The sequence below is a fragment of the Dipteris shenzhenensis genome, chromosome 18 (genome assembly GCF_047967505.1).
Source record: "Dipteris shenzhenensis isolate YYH24624 ecotype China chromosome 18, Dip_SZ_1.0, whole genome shotgun sequence".
Classification (NCBI taxonomy): Eukaryota; Viridiplantae; Streptophyta; class Polypodiopsida; order Gleicheniales; family Dipteridaceae; genus Dipteris; species Dipteris shenzhenensis.
Window position 1 is genome coordinate 55,706,301 of NC_141613.1, and position 18,506 is coordinate 55,724,806.

General features: G+C 46.6%; 1 protein-coding gene across 2 annotated transcripts in view; it reads right to left on the reverse strand.

The window, feature by feature from the left end:
* The window catches only part of LOC147891449 (uncharacterized), a 122,302-nt gene that overhangs the window by 91,880 nt on the left and 11,916 nt on the right, over positions 1-18,506 (reverse strand). For both annotated transcript variants that reach the window (XM_087389893.1, XM_087389892.1), the window contains exon 3: positions 4,758-4,924. In XM_087389893.1, the coding sequence (XP_087246019.1) occupies positions 4,758-4,924 (167 nt within the window). The remainder of the gene's footprint in view (positions 1-4,757; positions 4,925-18,506) is intronic.

The window sequence follows — 18,506 nt, forward strand, 5'->3', positions numbered from 1 at the left end:
CCTTCCGCATTAGTGAGCCCATAAATGAAGTCGCATGTCGACTAGAGTTACCCGAGACTTGGAAGATTCACAATGCTTTTCATGTGAGTCTTCTTACGAAGTACCAAGGACCAAAGCCCACAGAACCAGTTCAAGAAGAGCCACCAAAGGTGGAAGAGATGGAGGAGATCCTCCAACAAGAACAGATTAAATATACACAGAAAAGAAAGGGCCCAAAGGCAAGGTCATCCGTAGATACCTTCTCAAGTTTAAGAACTATTCGGCACTTGATGCCAAGTGGGTAGATGAGGACTTCTTTTCAAAATATCCTCAAGTTTTTCAATTATATCATGAAGCTTTTCAATTGAGCGCATCTGATTAGAAGCCAAGGGGATGTCACCATTTGATACTTCTCTCAAGAAATAAACTATAATCTTAATAAAAATTGACTAGTCAACGACCGTTAAATAAGAATAAATTTTATTGTTTTAGCTTTGCTTTGCATTGATAAAAGACAACTGTGTGGAAAGCCCACAAGGGACTAGGATTAGTCCAAGAACTAGGAATGTATGCATTTCGCTAACCTTTAATGGGTTAAAGTAATGGTGTTTGTGTAGGACTTGGAAGAGTGCAAAAAGGCCCACAAATGATGGAGCAAGTGCCAAAAAGTAGGTCCCACAAGGCCAAAAAGCAACAAGAAGATGGTGCCATAAAGGAGGGCCCCACAAGGTTCTAAAAAGAGCATAGAAGCTGCCCCAAGGTGGGCTAAAAGCAGAAAATCCCAACTTTTGTAAAAAGTACCTTAAGCAAAGTAGGTCTAGCTTTTTGCTAGGCCAAGTCTATAAAAGAAGAGCCATTGTGCTCCTAGATTCATTCTCTTCTCAGAGCCAGTTATACAAAGTTATTTTCTATTGCAATAAAGACCTTCGGAAAGGGGGGGGAGGAGGGACAGCCCTTAATCTGGCCCCTATTGTGGTGCCGTGTCTTCTTCTCTGCCTCCCAGCACTCTTCTTTTGCAACAAATTCCTCCTTTTGCTCTTCTGTGCCTTCCCATATGATTGTATGGATGATTCCAGCCTCATAGCTTCCGTCCTTTCCACGTGCAAGATGCCAAAAGGAGAGGGTTTGCTGCAAAGTCTGTTCTAGCCATCAGAGAGCTCTCTCACTACTGCAATTAGGGTTTTCCCAGGCCTTCCAAGAACTCCAGGTTTGCTGTGAACTGATCGAGGGAGCCAAAACCCTACTCTGCGAATCGCCCCAAGAAGCCTAGACTCAGCTGCAAATTGATCTAGGTGGTCCCCTGTCTGCTGCGATTTGCCCAAACAGCCCTCTATTGGCATTGAATTAACCAGTGAGCATATTTGAGTCACTTGCAGCCTCGCCTGCATCAACATCACTTATAATAATGTCCTCAATACCTAAAAGCATGCCGCTATGGTAGTCTTTAGAGCTGCCATGATTTCTTGATTTCGAGCCCGTTTGTGCAGTTCTTTTCTTCTCATAATACTTTCCTGTATCTTCCACCACATTGAAGAAAACTTTCTTAATAGGTAAATTTGATTACAAGAAAGCTAACCCCCCATTTGACAATGTTATGAACCTGAAGATGAGATGTAGTATTAAGGACCTCTAGATGTGACATATTATCCATCGCATTTTGAATGACCCCTTCACTAGTCAACTTAATTACCTCCACCATACAAAGAAGATTCTGAGCATAGCCCTTAAATATGCCAAGTGCTAACACTTCTCCTGAGCAAGACAACATCTCAACTTTTTCCCCCTCAATATTGATTTATGGAATGCTAGCAAGGCTACTTGGCCTTAGAGGGAATAACTAAAGACTGTTTTAAGACCCTCAATAGCTGAACTGAGATTGCTATCAAAAGTATTGCAAGATTTAGAGGGAATGCAGCCTTCCAACACTACTAATCACCCTAGAGCATGGTGGTTGACTTTAGAGGCAAGGCAATTTGGATAAATCTGGGTTGTTCCTAGCTAGCGATGCATCAAGGACTTGTCGGAGGTTTGCAACCTTGATTTTCCTGCTCATTAGAGCTTTTGGGATCTAATCCCCTTTTTTGTAATCATTTTTGGGTCAGACCAACCTTTGGTATAAGCTGGAAACAATTACTTTATTAAATTCTTTTTTTTTCTAACATACTTTAGGAAAAGCTCCAAAAGATAGCTCACAAAAAGCTCATGGAAATGATAATGTAGACACTCGTCACAGTCACCAAATTCTTGGAAGATTAGCAAGTTGTGAGGCTACTATTGCTGCCCTCCAATCCAACAGAGAGAAAAAGTGGCCATGATCCTATGCCTCTCTACTAAACTCCTAGCATGATTTATTCATCATCCTATATTGGGAAGATACTTGAAAAGGACATGCTGAGGAAACTTTAGTACCTCGCAACAAATGATGGTAACAAATTTATTTGCCTAGAGGGCAAGGGGCAAGCAAAAATGGACAAATTGTAGACAGACAAATAGTGTTTCAAAGCGCAATCGAAAAGCCAATATGATAGCATATTAATATCTATTTTGGGGGAAAACAAGAGATCTAGGAATAAATATCTAGCTGAAACTACAATGATCCAAGACTGTGCGCTTTGAAAATGTAGATCCGAGAATGTGTGCCAAAATCAAGAATGTATCGGCTGACCAAGGTTGGGTCAGCCGACCTGACCTGGGTCAGGTCGACCGTCTGATCTAGCTCGAAAGACTTCGGCCAATAGCACTAGTTCATTGCAAGGTTGTTGCTAGGAGACCACAATGGACAACATGTACTGATAGCTCTCAACGTCCCATCACAAGTTTTATGCCACCACAGCAGCCTCACACATCGCCGACCCCCCCTTAGGCCTGACTTCTCCACTAGCCCTCCCCAAATGGTCATCACAGTGCTGGCAGCCTTCACCCTCTCCATGAGCTCAGAGAGTTCTCTCTCACTTTATGTACCAGTATTGCTATGATCATGGTTTTTCTATTGTGTTCATAATGGGTGTTTATGCTTGTTTAGAGGCTCCACCCCTCAGCTCATTATATCAGGTTTTTTTTAGTCTCATAAACCCTTTGATCTTCTAAAGACCTTTAAAAAACTTTCTTTCTTTGTTTCTTTCTCTTGTTGTCTCAAGTTTTACGCTTTCGCATGGTACTCCCAACATCCCTCCATAGGCCCAACCCTCGAATAGTCAATTAGCAATCTAAATGCTGGTCACCCCAACACACAGCCTAGAGGGAAGACAATTGCCCAAACACATGGGCTCCACACAAGATGTTACTAGTCATCGCCATTTTGGAGACACACCAAATGTCATATCATCGCCAACACACAAGGAGTGATTTGCAGCCACCACTGCCACAAGCCGTCAAGTCCTACAAAATTAGCACACGCATCAACTAGATAAAGCTGCCATAGGTTACCAATAATTGCAAACAAGAGTTGGCAGTGAACAGCCGCTCAGAGCAAGATGACCGCCATGCATCACTATGTGGGCAACTATATACCAAAATCAATACTAAACAGTTTGCCATGAAAATCTAAATATTTGCCACGTGTTGCCACCACACGAATGAGGGTAGGGAGCAACTTTGACGCCAATTGTTGGAACAGACAGCTCATGCCACGTGTCGCACTTATGTAGTGTCACATGTAGGGGGTCCCCATTGCCTTGCTCCCTGAAGGTCTTGGAGGGGACGCTCTAGGGAGTCTAAATTGCACTTAGAACCCAAGGCCACATTTAGCCACAATTACAAATGGGGCTAAGCTCATGTGTCATATAATGCCCAAGGGACCTCACCTCCCCTTCACATATTAGACCCATTATGGTAGGGATCTACTCCCAATGATGTATAAAAGGAAGGCATAGGTTACGATACATGTGGCCAAGCGCAAATCAGATTGATTGTGGCCCTTTTCACATGTTGGGAATGGCCTCTTTATCATATAGACACTAAAACCATTTTCCTTAACAAAGATCTAAAAGAGGGAGTATATCTAGATCAATCTTTTGGATATGAGATTAAAGACAGGAAAAAAAAGTTTGCACACTGAAAGGGGCAAGCACCCCATGATCGGTATTTAAAGATAGATCAAGAGACATGATACAGTAAAAGTTAATTCAATTATAATGGTTATTGCAAACCTTTTGTGAGCAGGGAGATACAAAACATTAGAGAAAGATTTAAAAACTAAAATGGATTGCACAAAATATAAAATATGATAATGGATACTTGGCTCTCATAATGTAAAATAAAGAGAAACTGTGGCGTTTTGTAGGAATCCGCTAAACCTTGGACTAAATTTTAGTCACTAGCCACATGTGGTATAGCGCCACGTGTAAGAGGCAAAAATTCATTATTGCACCACCTCTGGAGGGACCTAGACTCCATTAATGAACAAAATCAAATTCTAGAACTTAACTCTACAAAAAATCTAGGACCCTATACACTAGTTACACATCATATGCCAAAGGTTGAAAGTACAGTTATTTTTTGTAATAAGAGAAGTATTTGGTTGGCAAAAAAGTATGTGATTCATGCAAAGGACTAAGCATATTGAAGTGCAAATGCATTTTACTAGGGAGAAGCTTGCATCACAGGAGATGGATCTGATATTTTCACAAAGAAGCACTATATCTACAATAGGATATTTTTCCTCCTCTCCTCCAACTTTTTAGTCCTCCTTAAGCATTTCATTTCTTTTATTCATTGCATTCTTGAAGGACCCCTACTATTCAAAGTATTTTTTAAACCATGCAATAGAAACCACTTACTTATTCACAAGCACAATATCTGCCACGGTTAATTGTTGCAAAGCAATGGGAAATTTCAGAACTTTATCAAGAACTTCAACATCTACAACTGTAACAATGACATCAACATGCACACCCATCCCTTGTAGATCTTTTGCAATCCTTACAGGATCTGCGAGTCCCGAGGTCTGCAAAGACAAAATCTTATGAGAAAGTTGAATAAATAGGACAAAAACAAGTTAAAAAGGACATACTCGTCTATAACATAATCATGAAGTTGTGAGGTGCCCCAAAGAAGGTGATTAAAGCTGGACACTCCTTTTCAAAGTATACATACATATCTTCTTGTTGTTCATGAAGCTCTATTCGACAAAGGATTCATTTCTTTACCAAAATGTATTTCAGGCCTTAAAGATTGTTGGGTTGCTTGAACAGCAATGGAGCAGAAAAAGCTAGAGCAGAAAACGAGCTGTGTGAGTCAGCACAAGAGTGCAAGACAAGTACAAGTGAAGGTGATAGTACATCACCTTGAGGGCCTTAAGGCAGGGTCAACCCATGGGGCAAATTTTGAAGTATAGAAGGTTGACTTTATGCTAATGAACTAATAGTGCCCCCAAAATCCTCCTCAACCACACTGCCTCGTAAGAAGCAAAGCATGCAGATTTGTACTCGGCCTCGGTAAGTGAATATCCCCTGCTGACAGTCTCTCTCTGAAATAGTGATAATGAACCTCAATGTGCTTAGTAAGCAAAACATTGGGCTCTGTGCAATGGCTTAAGCACTTTGACTGTCACAGTAGATAGTGGTGGGAGATGCCTGACCAACATCGAGATCTGCAAGTAGTTTCCCTAGATGATACATTCCACTGTGGGTGTAAAGCTGCCCTTATGCAGAATCTCCAAACTGACGGATGACTGCATCAATCTGCACTGAACAACAGGCATGGCAATGTCAGGTCTGCTTTGACCTCTCAAAAATGTGCCCTATTTGTGATTTGCTGCCGCCTCAGCTGTTTTTAAAAATTATGCAGTAAAACAGTCGGATTACTTGTGTGAACAGTCACATTTTCCTGCAGTTCCCAAACTGGTCAACTCACTCTAGCTCTGATACCACTATTAGATTGCTTGGAAAGCAATGGAGCAGAAAAACAGAGATAGAGAGAAGAAAACGGACTGTGTGAGTTATTGCAGCACCACAAGAGTGCAGGACAAATACAAGTGAAAGTGAAAGTACATCACAAACTAGCCTATAAGGCCATACCAGGGGCTACAACCTATCAATGATGTTGCAGCAGGTCATAATCCTTCTACTGGAACCTATGCAAAGCCATACAGAAAATTTTCACAAATGTATTTCAGGCCTTGTAGATGTTGCAACCGGACTTTTTTTTTCCAGAGAGAGAAAATTCTATTAATGCTTGAAAAAACCCGTGCTTTCAGCCTCCATGAGGACCTGAAATAACCAGTAAATACAAAAGAGAGGCTGTTAGAAGAAAACCAGCCTGTTCCCAGGGCACCGGCTCACTGCCTAGGTTGCCTATTAAAGAGGGGCTAACAACCACGGAGGTGATCTTTACATCCAACGGATATCTCCCGCAGAAAGAATGTAGAAAATACCTGCAGGCCAAGCCTTGCAGAGGCGGTCCCACCTTTCAGCAGTCCCTCTCGAACATAGAATACCACGCTTCCAAGTAGCATGCAGTGTGAAAATGATACCCTGCCAAATGGTCACAAGGGTAGCCGCCGGAATTGTCGCCTGTCCCCCCATCACCTGGGTACTCCAAGGAATCCAGGCAGTGATGTTGGCCACCGTCTCCCAGACACTATCCTCTAGTGAGAACGCTGGTCGTGAACGAGTGGGTGGTGCTGCGTCAAAGGCCTCTCTCCAGAAGACCTGCTGTTCATGGATCCTGTAAGATGGTGACACTGGGTCAATGGAAAAAGCATGCCCTCCCTCTGTGAGCCATGCTACCATCCCCCAAGTGAAGCCCCTCTGCATCCGTTGTGTACTGGCCACAATCTAAACGGTCCTGAACCAAATTCTCTATGTGGCCCTGCAGCCCCACAGGTAGTGGGGATCGTCTCCAGCAGTCCCTCTACACAACAAAGGCATCTGCCATCGACTCCCATCTGCTCTAGCCAAGGACTAATGGGCAGCCCTCCATGAGCCATCAACCAAAAGAACTAAGAGATCTTCCATGGCCTCAAGTTGGTCCAAAGGCGAGACCAAAAAAGTGAGATGACCTCCCCGGGGACCTCCTGCTCCACCCAATGGTGCTCCCTCGATGAGGTCCAAGTTGCGGCCTCTAGCGGTATCCGACGACCGATGCGGGTCGTGTATGAGAAGTAGGGCACCTCTTCCACTCTATCTGACTCTCCTACTCGTGCATGCCAAAACTAGTCCCTTAAGTCCCACTGCACGTCACGGAGAGGCCAATCCTCCCAGAGCCAAAGGGGCCAAACTGCTCCCTCTAGTCTCGAGAGAACTGTGTCCGGGTCTATGTGCCAGGCCTTGCCTAGTTGGCCTACTACCTTGATCCACTGCCACTCCAACCCCCACAGATCTCCCACATATACCGAGATGAATCCAGGAACATTCCCAAACTCATCCTCTAAAAACACAACATAGTGCAGTTTCAATCTCATGATAGTCACTCACAAGGTTGAAAACCATAAACTCCATCATGCATAGCAGGGACTAGCTACTATGACATCCCCACTGACGTCATCAGCGCCCAGCAGTGGGTGTAGACCATGGTATTAAAATATGCTCTCACACATACAAATCCACACACCCACACATACTTGAGCATCCATTTATACAAAATCTTCGTACTAAGTTTCTGTCGGCACTTCGGAGATGAAGGGCAGACTCAGCCATGATGAAGGCTAGCACTAACGGAGAAGGCTAATCAAAAGGTAGTCCCACATCCCCACAGATCTCCCACATCCCCACCTCCTATCCACAAGAACTAACCGGTGGAGCAGTGTGGAGTTCAAGGTGAATGAAGCCCCTCCCACCACGAGACAGGGATCGTTGCTGCAATTTCTGTCATCCGGATGCATACCCCGCTCAGGTAAGAAGCGCATGTGCCCTCGCTGATGCATCGTGCGGGAGCCGCGTCCAAACCCCAAAAGACCTCGCCACTCATTGTGTGTCCGTTGTCCAAGCATACACCCCTCCAAATCCCGAACCTCAGAGTGCCACATAAGTGGCTGACGCTCAAAGTCCTCTCTGCAAGACTATAGGCCATCTTCTCCCGGTCGTATTGATGCCCTATGGGCCCTGGTATGTGCCTTGTAGGCATAGTTATAAGCACTTCAGTGTTTTAGTGCCTTTTATGCCACATAGGACATTTAGTCCTATGTGACACCTAGGGTCTCTTTCAAGTACTTTGTACTTGCTTTCTTTTCATTATTCTAGTGAGACAGCTTTCAACTTTACTTGCACTGTCCTTGTACTTTGCTTCTCTCCGTACTTTGACCCTATAGTGGTATCAGAGCAGGTGCTTCTAACCTGTGCCTCTGGTCTGTATCCTCTCTCCATTCCAAGCTTGGGAGAGGAGATATCCTGTTCGTGGGAGCAACCTCTGCAACAACTCCATCGTACAGCCCTGCGCTGTTTTGCTGAACGTGTGCGCAAACACATCTCCAACCTGCGTTTATTTGTCAATGCATTTTGTAGCAACGCCGTACAAACGTACGCTACCAATGCCGTACACCTACGTACATTGTGCCTTGTACCTACGTACCTGCGTTGCCTATTCGTTCCCACGCACGTGGAGCTACCACACGCGTGCGATAGTACTTGCCACTATACGTACCTGCACAATTCTGCTGTCGTACAGCCACGCATGAAGACCCGCCTACAATTGCATGAAGACCTGCTGTACAACGTTGGAGGAGACATGTTCTTCCATACACCAAGCTTCCGTACAACACACGCTCTGTGCTTTTCGGACGTGCTTTTCGGACAGCAGAAGCCCTGCACCACACGTGCGATCACGTAGTGCATGCATCTTCCGTACAATCTGCAACATTCCGTACAAATTGTTCATTTCTCTGCAGGTTCTCCTTGCAGATTTTGAAGTAAGCAGGTGCATTTGGAATTCATCCAGTGTTTAGCTGAGATTCAAGCAGATTTGGAGGCGGATTTGTTCACATTTGGTGCACAGGTTCATTTGCAAGCAAATTTGGAAGATTTGGCAGGCAGATTTGGCAGATTTTGTGTTGGGTTATGCTTTTGGGCCGATGCATTTTGTCACCTTTGCTATATTTCAGCAAAATTTGGGGCTTTTGGTCATTTGCCCCAATTTTGATATTTTTGCCCTTCTAGAAATTGGGGCTTTTGTCAATTTTGTTGAAATTTGCAGAGACATTGACTTGGTACAGTCAATTTTGGGAATTTGACGGACATTGCATGCAGGAGCATCGAAATTGGCAAGAAATTGCAGGACATTGCAGGTAGATTGCAGATTTGCAGCTGAAATTGGCAAGAAATTGCAGGCCATTTGATCACATTTGCAAATTACAGTTTAATTTGGGGCTTTTCCAGATTTGGACAGCAAGTCCTATTTTTTTACAGTTGCAAGCCTTAAGGCTATCTTTTGGGTCACTTTGTCATTGCATTTTTGACTTGTCCTATTTGCAATGGCTGGCAACAATCGTGAATTATTTGGCATTCTTCGTGAAGATGATAAGTTGGATGGCACCAACTATCCGAGGTGGTCTTATCTCATGAAACATATTCTTGTTGCAAGAAATTTTTGGAACATTAATTCTGGGATTGATCTGAGGCCAGCCAATGCAGCAATGGTGGCACCTAATCCTGGTCCCTCTGCAGGGGGGACTCCTCTTGATGCTTTATCCTCTAGCACCCCTATTGCTGCTCCTCCAACTCAGGAACAAACAAGATGGGATGCAAGAGATGCAAATGCACATTCTTGTATTGCTCTATCATGCAAGAGAATCATTACTCCACACATCCGGTCTTGCAAGACAGCAAAGGATGCTTGGGACAAATTGGCTTCTCTTTATCAGATTCGCAATGAGGCACGTGTTGCATATTTAAGAAGGCAATTGCAGGAAGTCAACATGAATGAAGGTGACTCTATGGATGCATACTTGACAAAGCTCAAGCAAGTCATGGAACAACTTGCCAATATTGATGAGGAGGTGCCAAATTTTCAGCTTCTCAGTATCACATTGAATGGGCTGCCAGATACATATCAAGGGTTTGCTACAACCCTTCGACTCGTGGCCATGGGTTATCTAGACCACTACTCCTTTGATCAGTTAGTCACTTTGCTTTTGCAAGAAGAGCAAAGTCGTGCTAATAGGCAAGCTACTATTCCTGATCATGCATTTGCTTCACAACAAAAAGGAAAAGGCAAGGCTTCCAAGCCTATGGGCAAGCCTAAATATGCGCCTAACAGTGGCAATTCCTCCAATGTATCTCAAAATACAGCATATAAGTCAAAGAAGAAAAGATGCAACTATTGTCACAACCCAGGGCATGAAATTTCAGAATGCAGGAAGCGCATTGCTTCAGAGAAGAAAAAAGCAGGATTGACAGTAAATGCTTCACATGCAATTAAATCCCATGAGCCAACAGATGCCTCACATGCACATGCTCTCCCACATGATTAAGCATGGGCTGTCCATTGCTCTTTTGATCCCTCCAAAGTTGATGCACTCTTTTTTGCTAATGATGCTCAGTCTTGGTATTTTGATAGTGGTGCTTCCAAGCACGTAACCTCTTGCAAACAGTTGTTTCATTCCTTGGCTAATGCTCCTCGAGGAGGGACTGTCACATGTGCTAATAATGCTTCCTATGCTGTAAAAGGAATTGGAGATGTGCAGCTCACATCCATTTCAAGCCATCCTGTCACTTTCACAAACGTTCTTTTCGTGCCTGGAATTGAAGTCAACTTGATTTCAATTTCAGCAATTGCCACTTTCGATGTCAAAGTGATTTTTGATGGATACAGATGCCTAGTATATGATCTTCGTGATGACAATGCATAGTTCTCACTGGCACTTTGCAAAAGGGGATTTATCACCTTGATTATCACTCAGCTGCACTTTCTATTGAAGCATTTGCTATTTCAGATTCACAGCTTGCTGAAACTCGTTCCTGCGTGGATGCCTCTTGCTCTCTCTCAGCGTCGAGTGCGCTGTCTCCCTCACCTCCTCCCCCAAGGGGGCCCCCTCCAGGTAATCAACCCCCCTTGGGGGCTAGGACTCAGGTTCCTCCAATGAATCCCGCTAGTGCGGAGGTCCACCGCCTGCAACCACACACAAGCCAGCAACAGACTCCCGACGTTCTGATGATCGATGCTCCGACAAAGCGCCTAGCCATGGTAACAGAGGAGGCGGCCTAGAATTCTTGATCACTCGGATAACAGGAGGATCCAGCCTTGCCTCCGCCCCCTCCCCTTCCTCCCTCGCATTTTCAGGCCCACTTGCTCGGCTTTTTCCTAACCACCTTGGTCCACTCTCCCTCTGAAGGTGTCACCCAAGGAGTCTGGGACTCCTGCTACTGTGGCGGCGACCTAATGGACTGCTGGGTCATAGTCTCCTAGGGCTCCCGCTGCTGCTGCCTCTCTCTGACCTACAGGGGGTCTGAGACTATTGCTGTTGCTGATGTTTGCGAGGGAGGCTCGACCTATACACCTGTCACTCAGTAAATAGGTAGGAAAACAGCCCAATTATTGCCCATCCGAATACCAATGCTTTATATACCTTTGTAAGACTAGAATATATCCAATCGTACAATCTCCTAGAGTATGAAAAATTTATGCAGAAGAATGTTTAACCAACAAAGGACATCTCTACAACTTTGTGCATCTTCTTTTTTTTCCCCCAGAAAGAAGAAAACTTCTATTAATGCTTGAAAAAACCCGTGCTTCTAGCCTCCATAAAGGGACTGATACAAAGCGAGGCTGTTAAGAAAAAAAACATGTTTCCAGGGCACCGGCTCACTGCCTAGGTTGCCTCAAGAATAGGGGCTAACAGCCACAAAGGTGGTCTATACATCCTGTGGCCATCACCCGCGGACAAAGCATAAAAAATTCCTACAAGCCAAGCCTTGCATAAGCGGTCCCGCCTTTCGACGGTCCCTCTCGAACCAGGTAGCGCGCAGCATGAAGATGATGTCTTGCCAAATGGCCACTAGGGTCACTGCCGAAGTCGTCATCTGTCCCCCCATCACCTGATTGCACCGAGCAACCCAAATGTTCCAGGTGGTAATGCTAGCCACCGTCTCCCAAACACTGTCCTCTGGTGACAAAGAGGGGCGGAAGTTGGAAGGCGGTATTGCATCATAGGCCTCTATCCCCGAGACCTGCTGGCCATGGATCCTATAAGCTGGCGGCACTAGGTTGATGGAAAAAGCATGCCCGCCCTCTATGATCCATGCTACCATCCCCCAAGTAAAATCCCTTTGCATCCGTTGAGTATTGGCCACTATCCGAAAGGCTGCAAGCCAAATCCTTTGCGCCGCTGCACAACCCCACAAGTAGTGGGGGATCATCTCCACACCAGAAAAAAAGTAGGAGATCTTCCGTGGTCCCAGGCTGGTCCAGAGACGAGGCCAAAATCGTGAGATGACTTCCTTGGGAACATCCTACTCTACCCAATGTCTCCCTCGACGGGGTCCAAGCTGCTGCAGCCTCTAGCTGAATCCGTCGACCGATGCACGTCGTGTGAGAGAGGAAAGGCACCTCCTCACTCTGTCCGACTCTCCTACCCGCACTGGCCAGAACCACTCCCATGGGTCACTCCCATGGGTCCCACTGCACATCGCAAAGGGGCCGGCCCTCCCAGAGCCAGAGACACCACACTTCACCCTTCGGGCCCAAGAGTATTGTGTCCAGGTCAATGTGCCAGGCCTTGCCTAGATGGCCTACTACTTTGATCCGCTACCACTCCATCCCCCACAAGTCATCCACAATCCTACCATCGCTCTCCAACTCTTCCTCTAGCTGACCAGCCGGTCCCACCCTATAGAAACAACGATAGAAAGAGAGGAGTGTCCCTGTAGAAGCCGACCCTAAGGGGTACCCCTGTCCGCAAGAACTGCCCATCCTAGCAATGTGGAGTCCAAGGCAATGTCAGGCCCTCCCACCAAGAGGCTGGTATCGCTACCTTGATCTCTGTCATCCTGGTGCCTAGCCCTCTCACATGAGCAAGCGCCTGTGTCCTAGTTGTCTCCTTGCGTGGAAGCGGTCGCCAGGCTCCGAACGACCACGTTGGGCCACTGTCCCACTGAGCCCAACTGATGTGCGTCCTCTGACCTAACATAGGTCCCTCTGCATCCCGGACCCTCTAGATGCCAGATAAGTGACTGACGCTCAAACTCCTCCCTCCATGATGGGCTGGCGTGAACAAGTCCGTTGAATAGCCGTTGCCAGACTCTAACGAGGCTCCTCATCAGGAGGAAGCCCTTTCCTATGAGGGGGGCCTCTGAAAAGATCCACCTATGAGACTGTTGCCACTGTCCACCCGTGCGAGGAGTGTTCCAAAGAAGCCGGCACTGGAGGAGCTTTCAAGCCTCTATGCTTGGGGTGAGACCTTGTACCACTAGCTTGCCCAAGATAGCTCTGCTCTGCTCTGCATCTCTGGGTCAATGATGCCCAATCCTCCCTATGACGGGGGCTGAATCACCGTCTGCCATGTGACTCTGGTTCTAGTGTTCTGTGTGCCATCTCATCCCGCCCAGAGGAAATTCCGCACCAATCAACTCAACTACCCCATGCATCCCCAATGAAAGCACCACCAAGAGGCTATGTACCAAGCCGTAGCAAGGAGGACCTGGTTGACCCCCAGTGTTCTGCCTGTAAAAGAGAGAGTTTGACTGAGCTTCGGTACAAGAGCTTTCACCGCACACTCTCCAGCACCGGGGCGATCTGCTGCTCTGCTATAATGTCGATCCCAACCTGGCACCCAAGGTGTCACGCAGTCTACCCATGCGGGGTCCACCGAAAGCCAAAAGCCGAGCCCCAATCCCGAACCTCCTCTGAACCTATGAAGAAACCAATCCATTTGGTCCAGTTAATTCGAGACTCGGAAGCCTCACAGTAGATGGCTAGAGCTCCCCTAACCGCCTCTAGGCTCACTATGGTGCCCTCAACATACAAGGTTGTGTCGTCAGCAAAGTCCGAGTCTAGCAGCTTCTCCTCCTGTCTGATGGGAAGCCGCATCCGCGTAAGCCTAGCTATCCGGGAGCGAAGAAAGTAGCCCAAAGTTGTTGGAATATGGAAAAAGAACTAGAACTAGAAACTGGAAATGGAAATGAGATGACAAGACTAAAAGATAAGAAATACCTTGAGAAGAGTGTAGACAAGACACAAGCTAGACAGATAGATTAGAATGATGTGACCCATTGAATACATGGGCCAAAGTACAAGACATAATGCAAGAGTGTTTATGGGATAATTGTAGAAGTGCCACATGGCACACACTCAAGACATAAAGACTAGACTTAGACTTAGACTAGGAAATAGTACACTTAGTGTGCACTTATCTCCAACACCCTCCTTAAGTGGACACTAGGAGTAAGACAGAAAGACAAGACTAGAGGACAGACATAAAGACTGATAGACAGGATAGAAGACATGACAGACAAAAGATCCTGAGACACCCCTCCTCAAGTGATATCCTCATATGGGTCCACAAGGGTAGGGACAAGATGGATCTAAAACATAGTCAGATTGATAGACAAATAGACAGACAGACAAGACTAGATAGACAGAAGACTGACTGTAGACAAATAGAAAGACCAAGACACTAGAACCCCTTGACCTACATCATCGGTGGTCAAGGTGGTAGACAAAACATAGAAGTAATCAGAAAGCCCACTTTTCATCATGTAAGGAAGGAACAGCAGGATCAGCTGCTGGAGATGTTGCAGCAACATGGGCTGAGGTAGATGCAGGAGCTGATGTAGAGGTTTTGGAGTAGCAGTCCCTCTCCCGGTGATTATCACGGCCACAAATGGTGCATGGATGAGCCTTGAAACAGTCCTTCTCCACATGATTAGTCTTGCCACAATGAGTGCAAGGCTTTCTTACCTTAGAACTGCCTTTCTTTGCTAAAAATGCAGTGTCAGTTACCTTGCGTTGTTGAGTTCTTTCTTCTTCTTGGAGAGCATTGATGATACCCTCAAGAGAAGGATTATTATGATACTTGAAGGTAGTGACAAGAGTAGCATAGGAGTCAGGTAAGCTTTTGAGAAGCACAGCAATAGCAATATCTTCGGAGATGGGAGACTTGACTGACGCAAGCTGAACCATAAGACTGCGAAGATAATTAACATGAGAGGCTTTAGTAGCTCCTTCCTGCATATGTAGATCAAAGAATGAGATCATAAGTGCAATTTTAGAGTTTTTAGATCGGGCTCCAAAAAGAGTATCCAGAGTGATCCATGCTTGAGGAGCAGACTGTATGTCGGAGATGTGATGAATGTAATCATCTCCAAGGCCAAGCAATATGATAGCATAGGCTTTGTCGTTCTTGGCAGTAACAACTTGCTCAGATGGACCTTCGGGGGCATCACGGTGAACAATGTCCCAAAGGCCTTCTTTCATAAGATGGCACTTGATTTTGATCTGCCAAGTATGAAAGTTGGACCCATTGAATTTGTCGATAGACATGAGAGAATGAGAGGAGGATGCCATGTGGGAAGGTCTTACCTCTTGCTAGGATGCAAGGGCAGTGTCTATTCCCTTACAATATTGTAGAAATAAATGAGAAGAAGAGATCCTAGAAGCCAGTTCTCTCACCACTTTGTCAGGGCCATAGCATATGACAGCCCATCGAAGCAAGAGGAACCAGCAGTTTGCAGATATGAGGATTAACAAAGACTGCTCAGCAAACTGAAAGAGACAATGTACAGTACCTTAGCAAGAACTGAATGCAGAACTGAATGCAGGTTGGGCAGAGATAAAAAAAAAAGCTTCAGCTCCTCCTTTATTTCGAACAGAAAAGGTACGGGCAGCAGCTTCAGAAAGTCGTGGGCAGCTCCTTCAGCTCACGAAATCAGGGCAGAAATGGCAGGCAGATCTGCAGCAGTAGAGGCCACCTGAACTGGGGCAACGGGTGCAGGTACAGATTCCGTACAGTCGTACGGACTGTACGGATGTACGGACGCTGGCGCAAAGTACTGACGACGGAGTATGGACGAAGTACGGCGGCGTACGGCGGAGAACGAACGAAGTACGACGGCGTACGGCGGCGTACGGCGGTCGTACGGAAGAGCAGAGGCGCAGATTTGTCGGTGACAGCAGATCTGGCGCTCAGATCTGGCTGAGCTGCGCAGATCTGAAGCGCAGATCTGTTGTGACAGCAGAGTGCTGCGCAGATCTGGCGCAAGAAATGGCGGTGCAGAAAGAGGGCAGATCTCGAAGAAGAGGCGGCCACGAGAGGCTGAAAAGAGAGATGCTGGAGGGAGAGGTAAACTGAAAGGAGAAGACGAAGCTATGGCTGCAGCAGAGTGAGAGGGGAGGAAAGGAGATCTACATGCTCTGATACCATGTTGGAATATGGAAAAAGAACTAGAACTAGAAACTGGAAATGGAAATGAGATGACAAGACTGAAAGATAAGAAATACCTTGAGAAGAGTGTAGACAAGACACAAGCTAGACAGATAGATTAGAATGATGTGACCCATTGAATATATGGGCCAAAGTACAAGACATAATGCAAGAGTGTTTATGGGATAATTGTAGAAGTGCCACATGGCACACACTCAAGACATAAAGACTAGACTTAGACTTAGACTAGGAAATAGTACACTTAGTGTGCACTTATCTCCAACAAAAGTCTCCGTTACAAAGAGGAGGAGAAAGGGGGCAAGGGGACAGCCCTATCGAACCAAGTGTGAAGGAGAGTCTCCCCCGTGTGTCCGCAAATGATCACCTCACTGGAGCTCCCCGCATAAAGAGCCGACACCCCTCTGATCCATCTGTCCATGAAACCTAGCCTCCTCATGTGCCCTCTGGAAGGGACCACTCCATCTTGTCATAGGCCTTCTCGAAATCCAAGAGAGAAATTGCGTGAGGCTATGAAACCTCCCTGGCGCAATCCACCGCCTCCCAAAACATGAAAATGTTGCCCAGGATACTCCTCTCCTGAACAAAACATGTCTATGTGTCGTGAATGATGTCCGAGAGATGGGGCCGCAATCCCAAGCTCAAGACCTTGGCTAGGATCTTGTATGCGGTATCCAAGAGCATGATCCGGTCTCCACTGCTGAATGTCCGATCTATCTCTCCCTTTCGAGATCAAGCAAATCCAACCTCGACTCAAGATTGCGGGAGAGAACCACTGGCAAAGATCTCCTGGCAGCAGGCAAGACCAAAGGACCTCCTAATGAGCTCCCAGAAGATCAGGAAGAAAGTCGAAGTTAGGCCATCCTCCCGTAGGCACTTATGAGGAGGGATGGCCTTGAGGGCATCCCAGATCTCATGGTCCGTGAACAAAGCCTCTAGGGACCTGCTCAAAACTGGTGTGACCACTGCAGGCACCTAGTCCCAGACTACCTCGTGTGCTATAATTGCCTCAAGGGACGCCACCTCTGTCTAAAACAACTGTCGATAAGAAGCTGTGGTCATCTCAAGGATCTCCTATGGGTCTGAGTGCATCTGTCCGGCATTCCGCAACCTCTATAGCTGCGTTCCTGCTAAACGAGGCCCAGTAGTCTCGAAAAACTAGTCATCCTATCCCCCTGCTGGACCTATCTGACCCAAGACGAGTGATACAAAAACTCAGCTCTGCGGACCTCTGTAGCCTGTAGGATGAGTCTCACAACCTCATGACGGTCCCAAAGCCACTAAGAGTCTGGGTCATGCTCCCTCAGTCTCTCTATGGAAGCTAGATCCCGCCTCAACACCCTCTCACTCTCCTGAAGCGCATGTCTCTATTGCCAGGCCTAAGACCGGTGCTCCTCACCCATGGAGCCCGTGCACGTTCAAACTCACCATGGTCCAACCCATGGGGAGGGGGAAGCAAGAAACAAGGCTCACCTATGAGTTGGAGCTTGTTCTAGGGAAACCGGGGGTTTGGAGGGCGAGTAGTTTGTATCTGTCCTCCGGCGTACCAAAGTGGCTACCGGCTCCACGCCTACCTTCTGTGCACAGTGCAACATAAAGGAGACGTCCATCCCAAATATCTCAGCACACTTCTAGAGTGGCCAGTAATTACTTAACAAGCTTTACCTCCGGTGGCAATCTGACCACTCCTACTGCTAGGCCGCAAATCGGCTTCTCCTACATGAAGCCCAGCTGAAAATTAACTTTGGCACCATGGGCAACCCATAGGTCCAAACCTTGCGCGGCCATCAATCCTCCATCATACACGACAACTACTCACCCAGCATGGCATCAAACATAGCTGGAGTCGATTTCTCCACTCCTATGGAAGCGAACTGAAACCTCCAAGCTACATGTGTGTGGGAGCCCACTGCATTAATCGAACCCCCTTTTCGAGGCTGTAAAACTAGAAGCGTCACCTCCAACGGTGTAGAATAGGCATCTGGAATCTCAAGGTAGTTCCAGGGCCCCAACCTCAAGAACTCCCTCGGAAGAGGTCGCCCAGTAGTGGAGTTGAGGCTTGGGGAGACAAGCTAATTCCCCCAGAGGTCCATTTGGAAGCTGAGGGGGGGGGGGGGGGGTCGTGTGATGAGACTGAACCATGTTCTGGGAAACTGCTGGACTAGGCTTCTGGGAGGATGAAGAAGCCCTTCTCTATTCTCAGAAGGAGCGTGCATGC